Consider the following 23,296-nt stretch of genomic DNA (forward strand, 5'->3'; position numbering starts at 1 on the left):
CGCCTTTATGGCGGTGTATATAGGCCCCTGCCGATCCACTGCCTCTTCAGTTCCTTCTTACCGCCCGTGATGGTTGTTGGAGCTGCTCCCTTCTCTTTCTACGGCAAGCGATCCCCTCGTACTTTTTCTCTTTGTACCTGTAAATAGCTAACTTAGTGTTAGTGTTTCAAGTGGTTTATAGAGTTAGATAAGTTTCTGTTGGGGTTTCATTCACTGCGTTCTCCCCTCCCAGGGACCAGGGCATGCCTCAGTCTCACGGTTTCAAACCACGTGGGTCCTGCCAGAAGCCTATGCCCAGGGGCGACCCTCCCCACGACGCTTTCTTAAAGTGGTGGGCCTCCCCCAAGCAGACTGACAGGTGCAAGATATGCAAAGGCTTATGCCCAAGAACCAAAAAGGAGAGAGACTTTAGGTTAAAACTACTCCTCATGGAGTCAGTTCTCTGTCCCCAGCTGGCACAGCTTGCGTCGGACCCCAAGCCCAGCACTTTGATTCGGAGTGCACTGGCCTTAGTGAGGGAGACTGTGGTGCCGAAAAAGGACTCTGGGTCCAGAGATCCCCGGCACCGAAGACCTTCACCATGGCTACCCGTCACCGCTCGCACTCAACAGTACCCCACTACTACAGAGCACTTGCCAGTGCTGTGCAAGAACCAGAAGAGAGCGGAGGGGGGGTGTTTGCCCACTATTAGAGCAGGAGAGTGCAAAAGCGCTATCGGAGTGTGTCCCGCACCTAGACACTCAGCACTATTGACTCTGGCCTTGCGAGAGGTCCATCAAGTCCGGAAATGGTGGACACTCCCACACGGGAGAGTCCAGTAGAGGAGCTGGATCTTCCGTCCACCCCGGACATGTTGCAGGTGGCCAGGCACCTCGTAGCTATGACAGCTCTGCAGGCACTGGCACTGCAGAGAAGTGCCGTACCTTCCAAGGGCAAACCGGCCATGATGCAGCACTGGTCGCCGTCCCCTCAACACCACTCCTTGGCACCACCCCGTTTGGCACCGCTGTGGTCTCTGGGATCAGAGTCGCCTTCCGGTTCAGAGCCAGAGTCGTATGTCTCGAAACGGAGCCGGCACTGCTTGCAGCACCGTTCAAGACAGGAGGAGGGACAGCAGTTCAGCATGATGCCCTGGCCACTGCAATGGCAGGTGCTGGCGCAGTGGCCCTTCTGGACCCCGTGGCCTTTCCACCAAGCCCTGGGGCTGGTCTCCAGATCTCTGTTGGCTGCCTTGGAATGGTGGGCTGCCCCAACATCCTCTATGGCCCAGGAACCACCGTGAGGCTCCAAGACCAAGGTCAAAGCCACGAATGAGACCCGGGCCAGTAAGCCCCCGGCACCATGCAAGAGACATCAGGCAAGGAGGCAAAGAAGCTGGACCTCTTCAACCAAAAGGTCTACTCTACCAGAGGGCTCCAGCTTCGGATTGCCAACCAGCAGGCGGTCCTCAGCAGCTACAGTTTCAATTCTTGGAACAGTCTAAGTTTAAGGAGTTGCTCCCAACTGAATCCCAGTCAGAGTTTGGGGCCATCATCGAAGAGGGCAAGGTTATAGCAAGGACCTCCTTGCAAGCCACACTTGACTCAGCAGACTTGGCAACCTGCACAATGTTGACTGCTATAGCCATGTGAAGGAGCTCGTGGCTGCAGGCTTTAGGCCTCCAGCACGAGGTCCAACAAACAATTTTAGGATTTGCCCTTCGATGGATCAGGGCCGTTCTCAGAGAAAACGGACTCCCAAGTTCCACAGTCTCAAAGACTCATGAATGCCATTTAAAATCTGGGGCTCCATTCACCAGCCCCACAAACCTCAGCTTCCCCCACGCTTCTACCCTATTTATTCTAGACAGGATAACAGGAAGCGGGGCAGAAATAATAGGAGGCATCCATCTCCTCCCTCTTCCAACCAGAGCCAGGGCTCGGCAAGGCAGTCTTTGGACCCCAAGCAAAACTTTTGAAGATATGTCTAGGGGCAATGCACCAGGCATAATCCTGGATCCTTTCCCCTGTTTTTTGTGAACCATCTATCCCATTTCTACCATGCCTGGGCCCGGATCATGTTGGACCAATGGGGTCTTACAAATGATAGAATTCGGATATTTTCTCCAAATCTGTTCCCCCGTCCCTCTTCAGGGACCCTTCTCATGAGCAACTTCTCATACAGGAGATGCAAATGCTGCTAGAAGATGGAGCAATAGAGGAGGTCCCTCAGGATTTCAGGGGCAAGGGATTTTATTCCCAATATTTCCTAATCCTGAAGGCCAAGGATAGGCTCAGGCATATTCTAGATCTGCGAAACCTCAATATATTCATGAAAAAGCTGAAGTTCTGCATGGTCTCAATGGCTTCCATTATCCCCTCCCTGGATCTGGGGGACTGGTATGCTGCCCTCTACTTGAAGGATGCATACTTTCACGTGTCGATAGTCCTGTCCCACAGGCGGTTCCTCCATTTCCTGGTGGTCACCACCCATTGTCAATTTACGGTTCTCCCCTTCGGGCTATTAGTGGCCCCTTGGGTGTTCACCAAGTGCGTGTCGGTCGTAACTGCCTTCCCGAGGAGGCAACAGGTACAAGTACTCCCATACCTAGACGACTGGCTAATCAAAGGCCCTACCTGAGCTCAGGTGGAGGAGCACGTGACCCTGGTAAGGTCGACTTTTGACAGGCTCGGACTGATACTGTATGTGACAAATTCAACTCTAACCCCCACTCAGAGGATAGAGTTCATTGGAGCTCTCCTAGACTCAGGTCAAGCCAAAGCATTCCTTCCGGAATCGTGTTTTCTGATCATGGATGCCATCAGAGAGGACATACAACAATACCCCACTACTACAGAGCAAAATTGCCTGAAGCTGCTTGGTCATAGGGCTGCTTGTACGTATGTAGTTCAGCATGCGAGACTGCAGCTCCGACCTCATCAGGCCTGGCTGGCCTCAGTATACAGGTCAAACCGGGACCGTCTAGACAAGATAGTCATTCTTCCTCCTCCAGTTATCGAGTCCCTCCTGTGGTGGCTCAACCAGCAAGTGGTGTGTGCAGGAGTACCCTTCTTCAGGCCCCAACCCTTGCTGTTTCTAGTCACGAATGCAATGGGATGGTGAACGCACCTAGGAAGACTCAACTCAAGGTCTCTGGTCCCAGGCAGAACTTTCATTGCATATCAATGTCAGGGAGCTAAGAGCAGTTCACTCTGCTTGCCAGACTTTCCAAACCCATCTGGAAGGAAGATCTGTATTGGTATTGACTGACAGTACAACAGCGATGTTCTATATAAACAGACAGTATGGTGCTTGCTCCTCTTCCCTGTGCCAGGAAGCCCTCAAACGGGAGGATAAGTTCATGGAGGATAGGTCCATCAATGGCTATTAGCCAGGATGGACAGGGCTGGTGTCCCTAGCCTCTGTTTCCCAGAAACTGGGAATGGGCAACAGGGGCTGGATCACTTGGTGATTACCTGTTCTGTTCATTCCCTCTGGGGCACGTGGCATTGGCCACTGTCGGAAGACAAAATACTGGTCTGACCCAGTATGGCTGTTCTTATGTTGCAAGGTGAAATTCTTCCCACAGGTTTTTAATACATTGCTGACCAAACTTTCAGGCCAGGATCTGCTCCTAAGGGCCATGGCTGTTTGTTTCATCATCTTAGATATTTATGCCCATCAATTTTATAGTTCAGTCACCCTTTGAAATGCATTTTCCTGTGAGTGACCCCTAGAGAAAGTTCTTTCAAGCTGAGAGCAAGGAGGAAGGAGGCTTCAGGCTGTTTCTTTTCACTTATGTATGCTGCAGTGCAGATTTTCTTTATCTTCTTTCTTTCCCCTCTTGCTGTCTGAGGATTCTGTTTACACATCCCATTAAGACCTGCTTGACTAGTTCTTCCTACACGGGGCTGCATGGGTTTGAAAATGTGCCACCAGCATAATTCAGGGAGAATTCATAAGTTTACGTTTAATGTTGCTGCATACATTCCACCATGATGATATTGACCGGCACATTATTAGTTTTCAAATGATACCTCCCAAAGCATATTTTGTGCAAGATTATTACAGTAGAATGTAAGGTGAGAGTACAGGATGCTTTGAATCACACCCATGCATAGTCAGCCCTTGGCATATCTGTTGAGACTGTCAAGAGATGCAAATTGGAATATGGGCATCAGTCTACTAGGAATTTAGATACATTCCATTAGCTTGTTTCATATTAGCCACTGAGAAGCCGTCAGATTATACTTCATTACTACTGACCTGTGCCAAAAGTGGTATCCTCAAAGTGAAGTATCCTGTAGCTAATTAATTACTAATCTTGTGAATCATCCAGTTCTTTGTATTGAATAGCATTCTCAGTGATCAGCTATTTCAGTAGTTTAATATACTGTCTGCTCTTGAAAATTGGAGTAAAAGCCTTTTGGTGTTTCTTTCTAGCTCTTAATAAACCCCTTCCAGAAATACTTAATACTGCATTAGTCATTTTGGGCCCTTTTCCAAATATTTGATCATGCATGCCAGACTTCCTATCTGCATGCATCTGTTTTGTGTACCTGACTGGTATATACAATGCCAGTACACAATGCTATAAGCTGGATGTTTGTGATTGTCATTATTATTACTTAGCAGTCAGTGAGGCGCATAGCAATGAGGTTGGCATGGGAACTGAATGCACAGCATGCTCCCATTACAAACTGTCAGTTTTAAAAGCTGTTAAACTAATCTTAAGGTGAAAACTTTATAAAGTTCACACATAAAATGAACAAGTTTTGCTAAATTTCCTAAATACATATAGAATTTCTTCTTGATGTTTTGAGAGAACCAGTTTTATCTGGTTAAACAAGAGATCAATGAAAAATGAGCTGTTTTTGGCCAGTCTCACTCCTTATTAACAGTTTTATTTCAGTAGCATCCAGAGGTCTCCATCTTGATGGGGGCCCCATTGTACTAGGTGCTGTAGGAACACAGAAGAAAACATGGGGCAAATCCTGGTCTTAGTCTAGTTAATGTGAGTTTTGCCATCGACTGACCTCACCGCGGTCAGGATTTCTCCCATGATTTAAGCCCTAAAGAGTTTACAAATAGGGTATGTCTACACTGCATACTAAGCCCAGGCTCCTCTTCCCTCCATATATAAATCAGGCAGACTCGGGTCAACAGGCACTCAGGATCCGGATCCTGGGACCCTGCTAACGGGGTGGGTCAGAGCCTGTGTCCTACTGCAGGGATAGGGAACTTATGGCACGCGTGCCGAAGGCGGCACGCGAGCTGATTTTCAGTGGCACTCTCACTGCCTGGGTCCTGGCCGCCGGTCTGGGGGTCTCTTCATTTTAATTTAATTTTAAATGAAGCTTCTTAAACATTTTAAAAACTTTATTTTCTTTACATACAACAATAGTTTAGTTATATATTATATAGACTTACAGAAAGAGCCCTTCTAAAAACGTTAAAATGTATTACTGGCACGCGAAACCTTACAGTAGAGTGAATAAATGAAGACTCGGCACACCACTTCGGAAAGGTTGCCGACCCCTGTCCTACTGTGGCTTGTGTCCAAGCCCTGTCATTTTGTGGTGCGGCTGCAGCTCAAGCTGCAGACCAAAGTCAGAAGGTCTATGTAGTGAGGTATGGCTGCATTAGCATGTCTGAGAGACCCGGGCCCAGTTTACAGTGTAGTGTGGACACTCAAGCATTGGCTCGGAAACACTGAGGGTATGGCCACGCTGCTTTAGACATCCGCAGCTGGCCTGTACCAGCTGACTTGTGCTACGGGGCTCAGGCTAAGGGGCTGTTTAATTGCGGTGTAGACGCTCGGGCTCTAGCATGAGCTCTGGGACCCTCCCACCTCACAAGGTTCTAGAGCCCAGGCTCCAGCTGGAGCCTGAATGTATGCACCAGAGTTAAACAGCCTGAGCCCTGAGAGCCTGAATCAGTTGGAACAGGGCAGCCGCAGGTTTTTTAACTGAAGTGTAGACGTACCCTTCATCCACAAGCCTGGGCTCCACAGACCTGGGTTTAGGGTGCTGTGTAGACATGCTCCTAGTAATGGACAAAATCTGTGCAGAATGTCAAAGGTCCATATCTTCCTAGTTACTGTGTGGTGGTTTCTCCCCAAACCATCTCCTTATCCCTCATGTTCTCCCCTCTGCCCAGGTGTCTCAGTGCCTGGCTCAGAAGCCTTCTTCCATTCAGACCACACCACAGAAATGGACTCAGGCTCTGTATGTGTGAAGGGGGCATGATGGGGAAGAAGCAGCCAATAAGTAGGTGCCTATTGAGTGACTGCAAGGGTCTGGTAATGTTACCACAAGTCTCCTTGTGTGCTGGCAAGCATGGGCCCTTTGCGGAGCACAGGGGGTGTGCATTTTCCCCAAATCCAGTCCCTTCGTGTGGTGCAGAACTGTGCTGATTCTGTCATTGGAGACACACTGTCATGGTGGGAGGGAATGAAAGGCATGTGACATCACATATTACAATCGTATAAATACCATTATCAATATTGCTGTTTGTTTGTATTACAATGTTACCTACAGGCCCTAAACAGACTGAGGTCCTATGCTTCTAGGTCCTGCCCGGACCTAAAGGAAGAGAGAGTACCTGCCTCAAGGAGCGTGTAATTTTAGTTTGACAGTATAGAGCATTGGATTACAGAAATAGGAAAGAGGGAGTGAAGACAAGTAATACAGCCATGTTGCTGACAGTAACCATAACTAACTAAAATGGCTTCCAATGAAGGGAGTGGGGGGAAAAAAAGTTCTTTATAAAATAATCCCTGGTGAAAATGCAGAGCAGATGCATCAATTTGGGTTTACCACCACATAATTAGAAAGTGACAGAAAGAAGAGGAGCTTCCAGTGAGGCTGTTAGATTGCCCCAAAGTCATAAAAATAGTAAAATTCTGTTTTTTTCTGTGGTTTATTTTCTATATATTCTGTGTATATGCATGCACGTGCATGAAATTGTAAAAGCCCTGTTTCATCATTTACATAAGAATGTATCCATTTCATAAAAACATATTTAAGAGAAATATTTGTTTCAGAGGGGTTTGGGTTTTCTTTTTTGGTTGGTTTTTGCTGATGAATAATGTCAATAATATTCCTTGCAGCTGCTACCTGAAATGATATATCTAAAGAAGTATTTGTGTTACAGGAGACACAAGTGGAGGAAGTGGAGGAAGCTGAAAATAAAGCAAGCCCTAAAGCAGCCAGACTAACCAAACAACCCTCAGAAGATAATGAAGTGTTTGGTATGTATCTGAAGAACTGGAAAATAAAGCTTGCACTGTAGCACCGTTTACATAGTAATAGTACACTATTGTTGGTTTAAAGAATTTGCTCCTATTCTTTCATAGTTTTTGCTGAGATAGTGTTAGAGCATGCTTACAGATCTTTCTTATAATAAACATTTTCTCCTGCTTTAAGACTGTGATTAGGAAAAGAAACAATGGTTTTGTGGCAGCGTAAGTCCATTAAAGCGAGTGATGATAATAGCGTGGAGAATGACGTCAAAGGTTTTCAGCCAATGGATCTGTGGGCAGCACTGCTTTCTAGAGCAGGAACTTTAGGAATCTGGGGAAACTAAGGCAGCCTTACTGCACCAGTTTTAAGAATTTTGGACAGTTCTAACTAATTGTGAAGTGCAGCATGGAATTCATTATTCCCAGGGTGCAAAAGGAATAGAAACTGAGTAATTAAATTTTTTACTAAATGTGGAAACGATGCATTTGATAATTTAAACCTACAGTGGATAAAATTAATTTTCAGAGTCAATTCTTCAGTCCACTGTAAAGTCCTCTGAAGACTTGGATGGATGCTCCCAGCTTTCCTCTTCTATTCGATCTATGGTTTCTGGGCTTCCCTAGAGAGTTTCATCTAGGGGGAAAAAAAAAACATGCAAGGAGGGGTTAATATAAGACACTGAGACAGAATTCATTTTATGTTTGGTTCTCTCTGTACTTGTTTATTGACAGAACAGCTGCAAAATTAATGCTGTGTTCCTATCCTCTTAGTTTAAAAATCCCCTATAGCCCTTGTAATGCTTGTGCAGTCCTATGGTGTGCATGTCTGTCTTATGTTTAAGTTAATTTTTTCTCACGCTTTCAAGCCATTCTATTGGGGCTGGGACTTAGTGCTGATGAGTCAGTCATTGCTGGCTTACTAGGGATATGAGAGTAGTGCCGAGTGTGTTCTAGTGGATCCAAGTGCTCTTGGAGAGAACTCCTTGGAATAGGTCAGCACGTGAGATGCCTGGAAAATGTAGCTAATAAAATTAGCCCCACCTGTAGCTGGGGGAAGAGATTTCTGAGCAAAGCCTCTTGTGTATTCCACATAAATCAGTGCGCTAAAAAGAGCTGGCCTCACCCTTTAGTTTAAAGACAATTTTTTGTATTTATTCAGGTGTCAGCTGTTTGTTTTTTGTCCCCCCCTTTTCCCCACCCCAAGAATTAAAGTTAGCTTATTGTTATGTTTAATCCAAACACTGAGGGAACCCAAAATTACCAGTTGGTACTTTTGAAATATGTATGCACATGGCCAAGATTTTTTCCAAAAGAATCCGATAATTTTGGGTACCACAACATCTGTAGGCTGAACTTTGAGGTACCTTGAAGGATCCTGATTTTCAGAATTTGCTGAGTACCCCGCCCTCTGGAATTGGGCCTCTTGAAGATGTCTGCAGATGGACACCTGAAAACTTGAAGCACCCAAAAACCACTAGTCATTTCTGAAAATATTGGCTATATACCTTGAGTAGAACTTCTTCTGTTTTAAAAAAAAATGTATTCAGTTGTATTTTCCTTGTTCTGTTTAGATCTATATTATTGGTTATTTGCCTTTATTTTATTGTTTGTATAAAGGCATAAGTTTGAGTGACTTGCAACTCCCATTTAAATGATCCTCCCAATGGCCCGTAATTTTCTACGTGTATCTCTTGTGGACCTGTTAAACAACTGTAGAGAGTACAATAGTGTCTTTGGAAACTTAGTCTTGTACAATTTTTATAAGTGTTTTTGGCACTTACAGCTCTATTGAATTCATCTGACTGTACATGAACTTCTGCTATTGGGGAATAAGTGTGAATTAAGGGAAGCAGCAGGGTCCATAGGGGACTTCACTGGGAGCCAAGAAACCTGGGAGCTATGCTAGTTCTGCCACTGACCTTTTGTGTGAATTTGGATAAGTTCAACTCTCTGTCTTCATTTCTGCTCCACCGTTGATCTGTCTCATCTATGGAAACTATTCAGGGTGGGACAGGAACCGCCTCTTATTATACATTGAGGCCATAATCCAGTTGGGCTGTTCACACTGGCCAGGTGAAGAAGGCAAACAATGCTGCACCCTTCCAAAGGCTGGAGGAGCAGCACCTCTTGTGTGTTGTTTCCCAGAAGCTTGGAAAAAAATTTGCCAGACAGGTTTCCTTCCTTAGAATTATATAGTAGCATGATTCCTCCCTGCACCTTCCCAATGCAGACCAATTTCTAAAATGCATAATACAGTCCTTAGAAAATAATGATAAAAAAGACAATCTTAGGGTGTGTTTTCCCTGTTTGTCATTCTGTGTTTTTAAATATTTAGATTACAAACTCTTAACACTTTTTTACTACCACAACTTTAAATCTAACCTTTATTTCTTGCCTATATGTCATTGTAACGGTGCGGGACTCACCCCTGCGGCGCCTCCTGCTGGCGTCCGGGGAATTAGCTCTTTTTCCAGCCTTGGAGCGGCCTCTGCAGGCCGATGTATCGCTGCCGCTGGGCCCCCCGTGTCCCTCCCGGACCTTGGTGCCCCGTTATTTGGGGTGCTGCCCCCTGGCAGTAACCCCTCACTCTCAGGGTCTCCCCTCCCCGGGGACTCCAACCCCCTAATCCCACCTTGCCTCAGCCGGTGGCTACTGCCAGTCAGCAATGAGCCCCTGCTCCCTGGGCCAGACTGCAGTATAAGAGCCAGTCATCACAGGCAAGGGGGTAAGATCTGCTGTCTTCCTCTACCACCCAGTACCTCAGGGGTGGGCCTAGGACCAGGCCCTGCAGCCTGGGGACTCGCCAGCCTGGAGCTCCCCTGCTCCTCTGGCCTTTCCCCAGCCCTGCTTCACTCCCAGTACCCTTTCTTCAGACAGCCAGGCCCTGCTCCCTCCAAGACTGGAGAGAGAGACTCTAGCTCTAAGCTAGCAGCCCTTTTAGAAGGACCTGCTGTGCTCTGTTTGGGGTGTGGCCCCAGCTGTGCCTGCTCTCCTTATCAGCCTGGGCTTTTCCTTACAGCCCCAGCCCTCTCCCAGGGCTGGCCTTAACCCTGTCCGGGCCAGAGTGGGTAACCACCCCGCTACAGTCATACTAACCGGAATAATAGAAATGTAGGGCTGCAAGGGACCTAGAGAGGTTTTCTAGTTCAGCTCCTTATGTGGAGGCAGGACCAAGTATACCTAGACCATCCGTGACAGGTGTTTGTCTAATCTGTTCTTTAAAACCTCCAATAATGGGGATTCCCTTGGAAGCCTATTCCATAATTTAGCTACCTAGTTAGAAAGCTGTTCCCAATATCTAACTTAAATCTCCTTTGCTGTGGATTAAGCTGGTTTTGTCTTGTCCCTGTCTTCAGTGGACTTGGAGAACAGTTGATCACAGTCCTCTCTGTAGCAGCCCTTAACATATTTGAAGACTGTTATCAGGTCCCCCTCAGTCTTCTTTTCTTAAGATTAAACATGACTAGTTTTTTGTGACCTTTCCTTATAAGTCAGGTTTTCTACATTTTTTTGTTGCGTATTGGTGGCGCACTCTGAACGAAGGACTGAATTTTAGTTTTAATACACAGTCTTGCATTTGAGTGTTTGCTTGGAGGGACCACATGGTAGCAGGAGCCCCATAGGAGCTTTGACAGAATTCTTCCTCCGAGGGAGTTTGAACACCTTTGCCATCTTTTTGAAAGGGTGCAGCATGGAACTCCCAGCTAGCTCTCTTCCCTCATGGCCTCCGCCTCATCCTACCATTTCTATCACCTATAGCAGTGGTCCCCAAACTGTGGTGTGTGCCCCCCACAAGGGCATGGAGGAATGTTTTTGGAGGGTGCAGTGGGGCCCGGGCCAGCCCCTACTGGGGTCAGGGAGGGAGCGCCACCCAACCCCGCTCTGCCCCCAGCTCTGCTCCGGCTCCAGCCGCAACCCCACTCTCCAGCCTTGGCCTCTGGCTCCTAGCCCAGTTGCCGGCCCTGTCCATGGCTCTGCTCCCAGCCCTGGCCTTGGCCCTGCCTCCAGCCCCGGCTCCCTTATCCTGGCCATGCCCTCTCTCCTGGCTCTGGTTCCTGACCGTGACTTCTGGAGGAGGGGGTGCAGACAGGAGTAAGGGGTGGCACAATGTGAAAAGTTTGGGGACCACTGACCTATAAAGAGGCTAGCACAACCACTGGCTCTAGGAAGAAACAGTAGCACTGATCCCTTGTGGTTGACCTCTCCACAGGAATGAATGGGTGGGGGGCCCCTTCCACCTCCTCCCGTTTGTACACAGATGCAGAGCCTGCCACATTCTGACTTCAGGCAGGTCGTTCCAAAATCATAGACTGGCATTCATAAATCAGACACAAGGGGGCAGTACTTGCCTTTCCCCTGGAGAGTCCAAGTACACAATCTAATATCATTTAAAGCAATGGATTAGCAGCTTGGAGTTTCTGTGTTCTAGGTTCCCCTTCTCTAAAACAATACTTTGTTACACTAGACCAGGCAGCATTATGTTTAACCTGGAAAGTAGAGAATGTTCTATACACTTTATAGCATTTGACATACAGGATCGTTAGGACAGAAATGCAGTAGTTTAAGTGAAGAGTTAAGAGAAACCTTTTATGGCAGTTCAAGCATTTTTGATTTTCCGTAAACCTTTTTTTCTCTAGAAGGTTCAGTTAGCTTGAATTTGGCTGGCCAAATATAACATGATCTGAATTCTTTTTGTTTCATTGATCCTTGTCAGTTGGGCTTCAGACATGGGCATGGGATAGGAGACTACACTGACCTCCTTGATTGATAATCTACTGCTGGGAATGGATAAGGTTCAGGTGTTCATTCCAGTTCTGTTATATCCGTTAGAATACCCATCAGGAGTTGTTGATTCATTTGCAGAGCCCAGTGGTGCTTTACATTCCTTCCAGTCAGAAATTACTCGGAGTGGTTATTCTTTATTCACTTATCTTATGGTAGTGCTGAAATGCCTCCATCAGCATTGGGGCCCTGTCGTGCTGAGCACTGATCTATATAAATAGAGGTAGACCTGGTCTGTGTTGCAGAGGGCTTACTGTACAGGTACGGTGACTGCTCCAGCATCTGTTGTGGCTGTTGCAGGTGTATATATATTGGTGCTCCAGAGCTGCAGGCTTTCAATGAACAGTGAGTCAACCACAATTGGAAAACTTTCAAAAATGCCCATAATTTAATGAGCATATGTGGCTCAGGCAAGTTATGGTGTCTCCCTGAAATGTTGACTTGAAACTCTGCAGATCACCATAAAAAGAGCATTTATCTTTTCATGCAAACTACTTAACATGTTGTATAAAGCAAGACTGAAAACTATTTGGAGGTGTGCTACCCTGAGTACACCTATTCTGTTGCACTCTCTATCTCTTTTTATATTCAACCTAGATAATGTGGTCTCTTTGTATTTGAGCCATCCAATAGGAAAGCTATCTTACATGAAAGTTCAGTACACATAAGATGGGGGGTAATGGTAAACATATGGAGAAACTGACCAGGAAGTGACTGCTCGCTCAAGTTTCAATGACTGAGTAGCCTCAGGATCTTATTCAGGCCATAATCTTTAGGATTCCCAGGTGAAAGTAGTGGCCCAAAATGCCTTTAATCATTTGCTGATTGCTGTGGACTTTGCTCTCCAGTATGGCTCTCTGTCACATCTAGGCTAGACTGAGATGCATTGTACTGGTGGGTTTTCCCTTGGCCTCAGCTTGCAAAGAATTAGAATTGAGCGAAAACCAGAATTTCCATCTTGGGGAAAATTCTGATATTTTGACATTTGTTTTCAATGTACGACGAAAAGTCAAAATTTTGACATTTTTCATAGAACAAAAAGTTTAAGAAAAAAATCATTTTGGAAATATCAAAACAAAACGTTTTGATGATCCTGAATCAAAAGATTTCACTTGGGTTTATTGTGAAAAATCAAAATGTTTTTTTCCTAGTCCGTTTAGAATTAAACTGTATCTGCCTAAAATGCCATGGTGCCTCACTGGAGTTTTAGTTCAGGAGCCGCATTCCCCTAATCTTTCCTAAGGGCCCGGCTCCGTGGCTGGACTATATCTCCCAGGGTCCACTGTGATCATGTGACTCCCCTGTTGCCATATGGCGCTCTCAGAAATATTTCAGGGTCAAGCTTAACTGCAACAAAACATTTCATTTTGATGTTCCTCATGGAAAACTGAAAAATTATGACAAAATTTGAAATTTCACCAGGGAAAATTTCAATTTTATGGAAGCTACATATTCCATTTAAAAAAAAAATCATTTTGACAGAAAATTCCCAGTCTACTCTACAAAGAACATGGTTGCCCACCTATGAAGTAGGGCAGCCTGATAATGAAAGCATGTAACACCCATTCTCCCCAGTGTATACTACCTTCCTGTTTATTTCTGGTACAATTTAAGATATTTATGTGTAAAACCCTACATGTCTTGAGAACCTGCTCTCTCTACAATGCTTCTCCTTCTACCATGTGGCAATTACAGTTGTCTGGAATGTTTTTGTTGCTTCTCTTTCAGGGTTAAACTCCAAGCCAGATGGTAACACATTCTAAGGGGGGGATATGATGAGGTCTATAAAATCATGACTGATGTGGAGAAAGTAAATAAGGAAGTGTTATTTACTCCTTCTCATAACACAAGACCTAGGGGTCACCAAATGAAATTAATAGGCAGCTGGTTTAAAACAAACAAAAGGAAGTATTTTTTCACACAACGCACAGTCAACCTTGCCAGAGGATGTTGTGAAGGCCAAGACTATAACAAGGTTCAAAAAAGAACTAGATACATTCATGGAGGATAGGTCCATCAATGGCTATTAGCCAGGATGGTGTCCTTAGCTTCTGTTTGCCAGAAGCTGGGAATGAGCGACAGGGGATGGATCACTTGATTACCTGTTTTGTTCATTCCCTCTTGGGCACCTGGCATTGGCCACTGTCAGAAGACAGGCTACTGGGCTAGATGGACCTTTGGTCTGACCCAGCATGACCTTATGTTCCTATGTGCCCATCTCTGAAACACAGTCCTGCTTGAGCCTCACCAAAGCCCAAGTTGAGCAGCTTTCTGGGTACAATACGTAAAAATATGAGTGGTCATACTGGGTCAGACCAGTAGTCCATCTAGCCCAGTATCTTGTGTTCCATTCGTGGCCACTGTCGGATGCTTCAGAGGGAATGAACAGAACAGGGCAATTATCGAGTGATCCATCCTCTGTCATTCAGTCCCACCGTCTGGCAGTCAGAGGCTTAGGGACACCCAGAGCATGGGGTGGCATCCCTGCCCATCCTGGCTAATAGCCATTGATGGACCTTTGCCCACAGCAGTAGATTATAAGTATCTCTTACACATTAACAAACTGGTTGACATAGTACACCCACAATTTGGAAATATAATGCATGCATAAAATGTGTTCACAAGATTCTCATGTCCACACTTTAGCTCTTACAAGAAAACCCCAAAAAGAGGAGACCAGGGGAATCCAGCAGTATACATTAATCTACCTGAACAATCCATTTATCTGTGGACTGTGTTGTTGTCATGTACTGGACAAAAGCTGTGAGGTTATTGCAGTTCACATTGACCTTTCTGGGAAGCTTGTTTATCTATTGTAAACATAATCAGCCCTGGAAAACAAGCTGTGACTCTAATGCCAAGTGATGGCAAGCTAACACAAAAATCTTCTGGTGAGACAACATATAGTTCTAAGCTAGATGTTATCATCATGACACAATTATTCTATTTTGCTACATTATAAGGTAAGTGTGTACTGATGCTTATATTCAAGTTGTCCATACATTTCCACCCTAAAGGGTGTGGGGCTTTTTGGCTGTGACTTCCACAGAGTTTTACCTTTCAGACTGAAATTTGGTGTACTTGCTCCCTATCGGAAACTTCTGAAAGTTTAACTGAAAACAGTGGAGTTACTGTCAATCACAGAGAGAGTGGGAGGATGCGGACGGGGAGGAGAAACCTGAATTCATACATAAGGAAATCGATCAGAATTAGCTAGCCTCTAACTCTGCCTACCCAGAAAATGCATTTGTGCAAGCAAACAGCATTTGCATTTGACTTGCCAATTCCATGTAGACATTCTGGTTTGGTGAGTGCAAATGGTTTTGTATCAATACTACTGATGCATACATATAGTCTGTTTTGGAAAGTGTGGCCTTATCTGACTCAGTCTACATAGTATTTGTGTGAATAGTCCATTTCTCAGGAAATTTCTGCTTTTAAAAATATATTGCAGCCTTAAAATAAAATAGGAAAGACTTGAATTTTGCTTAGTAGAAACATACATACAAGGGGATACTGATATCCAAGGATTATGTTTTTGGTTACTTATTATAAAGGAGACCTGCATAGGATATGATTGATTAGTAACTGTGTCTTCCACGAATTCAGATAAAACTCCAAGGACATAGCCAGATTCTCACCTGGTGTTCCTGGCAAGTGCTTGCAGGAATGGTAGCTCCACCTGCCTTTGAAATAGGGCACCTTGCACCTCACTCCATTGCTCCATATTTGGTGCTCTTGGATTGGGTTCATGATAAATGGCACTTGTGTGATCCTCTTGATGTTCAGAGGTTTTATGGGAAACATGGGTAGACACTGGAAACTACTCAATTCTCCTCTTTTTCCAAGAGTTTTCTTTGGCATAAAAAGTTTTCTGCCAACAGTATATAAACAGTATTACTGTATTTCCAATGGCCCAGAAGCCTAAGGTTTAGAGAACAGTACCTGAAGAGAGACATCCAGCTGTCAGGAAAGAGACACAACTAGTTAAAAGATACTCATGATTTTTTTTTTCATAAATATTTCAGTGTTCCGATTTGACTCAATTGCTTGTTCAGTTGTGGCTAATTTGATGGCTGTCTAATCTCCTGGAGAGTGCCCTATGCACAGATATGAACTTGTTGACTTAATAGGCCAGATTTTTAAAAGAGGACTCTAATTTTGTACCTGCAATCAGTTGTGGGCACAAATAATTGTGGGCATAAATGATACAGTAATTTCTAGATATCTAACTACCTGACAGGTGAATTCAGTCAGTTAGTGGTCTAAACACTATCATTTAAGTCCATAAGATTACATTCAACCTCACAGTTGATTTTGGGCACAAAACTAGAGGCCAAGCTGAAGGCACTTAACAGTTTGACCCAATATGATTTTTTCTTCTCCATCTCTTATGTTTGCATGTGTATTAGAAGTTTTTATCTATGATTAATTGAATATCCTTGGCAGTTCTTGCTAAACTCAATAGCATGTAGGGTTGTCAAGCAATTAAAAAAAATAAATTGTGCAATTAATCGCACTGTTAATAATAGAATACCATTTATTTAAATATTTTTGGATGTTTTCTACATCTTCAAATATATTGATTTCAATTACAAAACTGAACACACAGAGTACAGTACTCACTATATTTATTTTTGATTACAAATATTTGTACTGTAAAAAAAAAATAGTATTTTTCAGTTTACCTCATACAAGTTCTGTAGTGCAGTCTCTTTATCATGAAAGCTGAACTTACAAATGTAGAATTATGTACAAAAAACCCCTGCATTTTAAAATAAAACAATGCAAAACTTTAGAGCCTACAAGTCCACTCAGTCCTACTTCTTCCTCTTCTTCAGCTAGTCACTCAGAAATACAAGTTTGTTTACATTTGCAGGAGATAATGCTGCCTGCTTCTTGTTTACAATGTCCCCTGAAAGTGAGAACAGGCATTTGCATGGCACTGTTGTAGCTGGAGTCGCCAGATGCACCAAAGATTCATATGTCCCTTCATTTTCAACCACTATTCCAGAGGACATGCGTCCATGCTGATGATGGGTTCTGCTTGATAACGATTCAAAGCAGTGCAGACCAATACTTTCATCATCTGAGTCAGGTGCCACCAGCAGAAGATTGGTTTTCTTTTTTGGTGGTTTGGGTTCTGTAGGTTCTATATTGGCGTGTTGCTCTTTTAAGACTTCTGAAAGCATGCTCCACACCTCATCCCTCTCAGATTTCGGCAGGCACTTCAGATTCTTAAACCGTGGGTCGAGTTTCTATGTTTAGAAATCTCACATTGGTGCCTTCTTTGTGTTTTGTCAAATCTGCAGGAAAATGTTCTTAAAACGAATGTGTCCTGGATCATCATCCAAGACTGCTATAACATGAAATATATGGCAGCATGTGGGTAAAACAGAGTTGCAGGCATACTATTTTCCCCCCAAGGAGTTCAGTCAAAATGTAATTAACACATTTTTTTTTTTTAACGAGCATCATCAGCATGGAAGGATGTTCTCTGGAATGGTGGCCAAAGCATGAAGGGGCATACGAATGTTTGCACATTTACGTGCCAGATATGCCAATACTGGCTAAAAGATGCCATGCGAACGTCTGTTCTCCTTTAAGGTGACATTGTAAACAAGAAGCAGGCAGCATTATCTCCTGCAAATGTAAAAACATTTGATTGTTTTAGGAATTGGCTGAGCAAGAAGTAGGGCTGTTTTGTTTTTGAGTGCAGTTACGTAACCAAAACTATCTATATTTATAAGCTGCACTTTCACGATAGAGATTGCACTATGGTACTTGTATGAGATGAATTGAAAAATACTATTTCTTTTGTTTATCATTTTGACAGTGTAAATATTTGTAATAAAAATAATATAAAGTGAGCATTGTACACTTTGTATTCTGTGTTGTAATTTAAATCAATATATTTCAAAATGTAGAAAAACATCCAAAAATATTAAATAAATTTCAGTTGGTCTTCTATTGTTTAGTAGTGCGATTAAAACTGCGATTAATTGCAATCAATTTTTTTAACGTAATTAATTTTTTTGAGTTAATCACATGAGTTAACTGCGATTAATCAACTGCCCTAACAACATGGGCAGGGACCTGAGTCAAAGCCCTGGTCTACACTGGGGGGGGGTCGACCTAAGATACGCAACTTCAGCTACGCATCTTAGGTCGACTTACCTGGCGTGAGGACGGCGGTGAGTCGATTGCTGCCGCTCCCCCGTCGACTCTGCTTCCGCCTCTCGCGAGCTGGAGTTCTGGAGTCTACGGGGAGCGTGATCGGGGATCTATTTTATCGCGTTTACCCTAGACGTGATAAATAGACCCACGATAGATCGATCACTACCCACTGATCCAGCGGGTAGTGAAGACCTGCCCATCCATGTCCATCGTGGTTTAATGTGCACAATAGCAATACACTAAATTACTTATTCATTATTTTAATACTTGCTACATAACTTACAATGTCCCCAGTATTTTTCCCCATGCTTATTAAGTGTCTGTGTGTGTGAGAGAGAGAAAGAGAGCGCGCGTACCAGGTTGTCCATAGGCATTTAAAATCCGGTTTTAATGAGAGGGAAGATAGTGGTGCTAGCTGCATCTATAGGAGCCTTGCTGAAGTTGCAAAGCAGGATGATTAAGGATGGACCATTGCAACATGCCGTTGAGTGCTGCATACAGCTGCCCTGAGAAGGAAGATAGTGCAGGCTCAGGAGACGGTGCTGATTACGGCATATTAAGTAGATCAGCGATTTTCAACCTTTTTGCATTTGTGGACCCCTAAACGATTTCAAATGGAGGTGCGAAACTCTTTGGAAATCTTAGACATAGTCTGCAGACACTCTAAGGTCTGCAGTCCACAGGTTGAAAAACACTTTTCTGTGGTAACCCCTTAGATATAGCCTGCAGACCTCCAGGATTCCGTGGACCACAGATAGGACTAAAGCTAGACACTACATAACTAGCACTCTGTGCCCTCTTGAGGATGTAATGTTCTAGCAGGGCAAACCTCCTTGTGTTTTCTTGAGTGCCAGGAAGATGTCCTGTTCTGTTTGCTCAAGGGGAACAGGCTTCTTACATTCTCTTCCCTCACTCCTCAGCACCAGTGCAGGATAGGGCATAATTTTGCATGTATGTTAATTAAAAGTGCTGCTGCGGGGGCGGGGGGGAAAGCACACAGGAATGAAAATTGGAGGCAACTTGACCACTGTCTCTCATCTAGGTTTCCTGTGACCTTGAGTCACTACTCATTCAGAGAAGTAGAGGGTGAAATAAAGAGTCCAATATATGCCAAGCTCATCTCTATTTTGTGAACTGAAGCAGCTTTTGTCATAAGCTTGACTTTAATTATGTTGTGGACTCACTTTCTATTACAGAGTCTAGAAGAAAACAGGAATGAGTTTTATAATATGGCTTATTAATAGTAATTATTTAGCTGTATGACCGTAGCACCTAGAAGCCCCAGTTGAGATTAATAGTTTTTAAAGCCAGGAGGGACTATTAAAATCATCTAGTCTGACCTTCATAACACAAGCCAGAGAACGTCACCAGTAATTCCTTCATCAAACCCACAATTTCTGATTGAGGTGGATCATATCTTTCAGAAAGGTGTAGTCTTGATTTTAAAGACTGCAAGTGTTGGAGAACCCACCACATCTATAGGTAAGTTTTCTAATGGTCAATATCCCTGACTAAAATATTTGTGCCTTATTTCCAGTTTGAATTTGTCTAGCTTCAACCTCTGTCCATTGGATCATGTTTTGCCTCGGTCTGCTGCATTAAAGAATCTCAATTATCTCAAACTCCCCACAAAAGTGCTCTCACTCACCTCTTAACTTTTCCTCTGAGGACTTGGACTGAGCTTCTTAAATCTCTCACTGTAAGGTGGGTCCTCATCATGGTTCTGTTATACTGGCCACTGTATACATACACAAATAGAATACCTGTCCCAAAGAGTTCATAATCTAAATAGACAAGACAGACAAATGGAGCAAAGGAAAACAGAGGCACAATAAGGTGAAATGCCCTGCATTAGGTGACAGGTCAATGACAGAGCCAGAAATAGAACCCACAGTCCTCTTCACCTCTGGTCCCGTGCGCTATCCACAGGCCCAAACTGCCTCACTTGAATCAAGTTCAGGATCATGGCTTGTTAATGGTACGGGATGTAGAAGTTTATATTTCTTTGATTTGTAATTTTTGTTATGCATTTTTGATCATTAAGCAACATACATACTTCGTTTTGCATTTCGATTGGAAAGATGTGAGGGTGAGAAAACTTAAAACAAAAATAAAATCAGGTTGGCAATATCCCTTTAAGGAATAGTTCACAGTGTGAAAAAGTTTGGTTGAAAACAAACAGTGGGCTCCACAGGGAGCAAATATGAAAATGCTGGCCAGGTGTAAGCAGAGAGTGAAGGAGGCATATGAGAGTTGTCTCTCTCAGTGCCCCCTGTCTGCTGACAGCAGCCCTTCCTTGTAAACAACACTTCTGGGCTTCTCTGCATGGTTCTGGGAGGCACAGCTAGCAGATCCAGGGAATGGCAATCCATGGGTTACTGTCCCAGTCAGACTGGGTAGGACTGTGAAGGTAGAGACTGGGAGATCAGTGGCAGCCTGGAAGCAGAAGTCTAGAAGGAGCTTCGAGGGTCCGCCACTCTGAATGGATGCACCAAAACTTGCAGGGTTGGAAGAGAATTTTTGTGTGTGCACGCACACCTCAAGTTCTGTGAAACCAAAAGACTCCAAACCCTGCCTCTTAAGCACTGCAACTGACCTTGGCCTAAGGGGATATGTCTTTGGGTTTTCAGATGTTTCACACTTACAAATTTTAGTAGTATTTTAAAGTGGTTTGACCTATGGAAGAGGATGAGTTGGCCCCTGCTTTAATTCCTTAAGGTAAGACCGATAGCCTGGCAGAATTTGTAGTCAATTCTAGAGGCATGAGAGTGCCCCTTTAAGTATGACAAGGAGGTATACAGTAGAAATCCATGTCTGAGGATTTTATTTTTAACAACGAAAATAGAAGTGAAAAGAACTAGTATTTTCTGCTACACACACTGGTACTTGTGTAGAAACATCCTGGTAGTGACAAGACTGCAGTCCCTTACAAGCCTTGCAAGTATCACAGCAGAGTCCTGATAATGCCCTCTTTTATTTCAGTGTTCAGAGCAGGCTCACTCTGTAGTGCTTTCCCTATGCTTTCCTTTTCCATCTCCAATGGAATGCCTGGATTTCTCAAGGTCTTTTAACACCCCTCCTTAATATGGGGCTATGCTTTCATTCTGATATAAAGCCCCTCCATCACAACAGGATTTGTAAGTTAGTCCCCAGCTGGTTCAGTCTCTGTGGTGCTAGCATACTGTGAAGTTCCACTGTGATTTTCCTCTTTGCTTTTGTAGCATCTTAAAATAATAATAATAATTGCATAACCAACAGAACTGCAGCGCAGAACTGTAGACAATGGAAATGGACCTTTCTTAGTTCCACCCTGTTTGGCTTAGACAGGATGAAAACACACACATCATGTATGTGGCATTGCGCGCACACACACACAAAAAAGTATCTTTGCGTTAACTTGAGTTTAATGGAAATTGGCAAAAGGTTAAAAAGGTTCCATGATAGATGCACTCTCCCTAATTTCTATTTAGAAGTTTTTATGATTGAATTTCCTTATTGGATTTTTTTTAACTTACTCTTACTTAAACTATTCCTTCAATGAAGAGTAATATGGCTAAGGAAAGCAACAGATTTGTGTTACATATACTGGACCAGATCCTGATGTGGTGTAAATCAGCATAGCTATGCTGTTTAAACAATATTTGATGCATAGAAAACTTTTCCTTACTTTATTTTTCCACTTGATGGGATGTCATGGATGTAAATCAGAGTAGAGGTAGATCCAGCTGGCCTGGTTCATCATTGCATTGCTCCCGTTTTACACCAGTGTCTCTCTGGAATAATGAAGTGATTAGTTAGGCTCAAATATTTTAATGAGGAAGAATCCAATTTTAGATCTATTGTATATCTGGCTCTCGGGTCTTCTACACCGTTAAGGATGGAGTCCCTCATTTCTAGAGTTACAGGATAGTTCCAAAGAGAGAAGGGATATTCCATTTCCCAGCTTGCAAATGTTTTGCAAAAGAGAGCCAAATGAATAATTGTAAATTCTCTAATCTAAATACGTTCATCTATTTTGCAGAGCTCTATTCTTGAACTCTTAAGAATCTAAAGGCCAAATGCAGCCCTGATTTGAATGGGTGGACTTTACTGAAATCAACCACAAAAACAGGCAAAAATACCAAGGTTGAATTTGGTCCAGAGTTGATGTATTTTTGCTTTTTCATTTGGAGTTCATCCATTTGAGAGGACAAAACTTTTATAATGTTTCAGCGTAGAAGTTAACAAGATGACATCAAACCACCAGAGGAGTTTTCAGTTTTTGAAACACATTGATCTGTCACTTATTTTTCTTTCCAACTGTGTTTTGATCTCTCATCTCTTCAAACTGTCTTGCAAATAATCCTGTCATTTACGAAGTTACTGCATACAGTGTGCCGTCGCTGCTTTGTTCAGCCCTCCAGGTTTTGCAGCTAGACTCTGAGCACAAAGACATTATCTTCAGAGGAGCTACATGTTGCTTAAAGAAAGCTTCCTTTATGGCTGGAGTTTAGAATGTAGGCATATTTCAGGCATACCACATGCAGATTCAACAAATTATCCCAAAAAATCAGTGGGTTTTCAGTGCAAGCTGAAAGGAGAGCTTTTGGTGTATACATGCACTCATCCTTTCTCATCCTGCTTGAGGAATTATTAGAGTATGGGAAATCAGAACAAAAATGGGGATATGATGGTATCACGCTGATTTGTACTAATTAAATTATTACTAATTTAAATTTTAGTTTAATGTTTTCTATATTTTAAGTGTGTTAATGTTCCTAATGTGCAAAAGAAATACAGGAAGTCTCAATGTAAAAATTTGCACCTTATTATCCCTCCCATACACAAGGAACAAAACTAGAGGAAAAACTACATTATGATAAGGTTTAATGTAAAATGCAAGACTTCAACCATAAATATGGAGATTGTTAAGGCTTAAATTATATTGCTGGGTGAGGTTTTATTTTTGTAATGATCACTGTGACCAGAAGTAATTCATATATGCTACTCACTACTAAAACGCTCTAGTAGCAACATGAAAGCAGGATGATCCGTTAAGGGGTGTGATCCAGCAACTGCAGGCTCTCCTCTGGTGCTGCCTCTCAGGTTATAAGCATGCCACCCCTGCTCAGGAGG

General features: G+C 43.5%; 1 protein-coding gene across 2 annotated transcripts in view; it reads left to right on the forward strand.

Annotated features, from left to right (window-relative positions):
* The window catches only part of MBP (myelin basic protein), a 195,511-nt gene that overhangs the window by 81,155 nt on the left and 91,060 nt on the right, over positions 1–23,296 (forward strand). For both annotated transcript variants that reach the window (XM_024212109.2, XM_029913764.1), the window contains one exon: positions 7,135–7,231. In XM_024212109.2, coding sequence (XP_024067877.1) covers positions 7,135–7,231 — 97 coding nt within the window. The remainder of the gene's footprint in view (positions 1–7,134; positions 7,232–23,296) is intronic.

The sequence above is a fragment of the Terrapene carolina genome, unplaced genomic scaffold, assembly GCF_002925995.2.
Source record: "Terrapene carolina triunguis isolate 2854851 unplaced genomic scaffold, T_m_triunguis-2.0 Scaffold58, whole genome shotgun sequence".
Classification (NCBI taxonomy): Eukaryota; Metazoa; Chordata; order Testudines; family Emydidae; genus Terrapene; species Terrapene triunguis.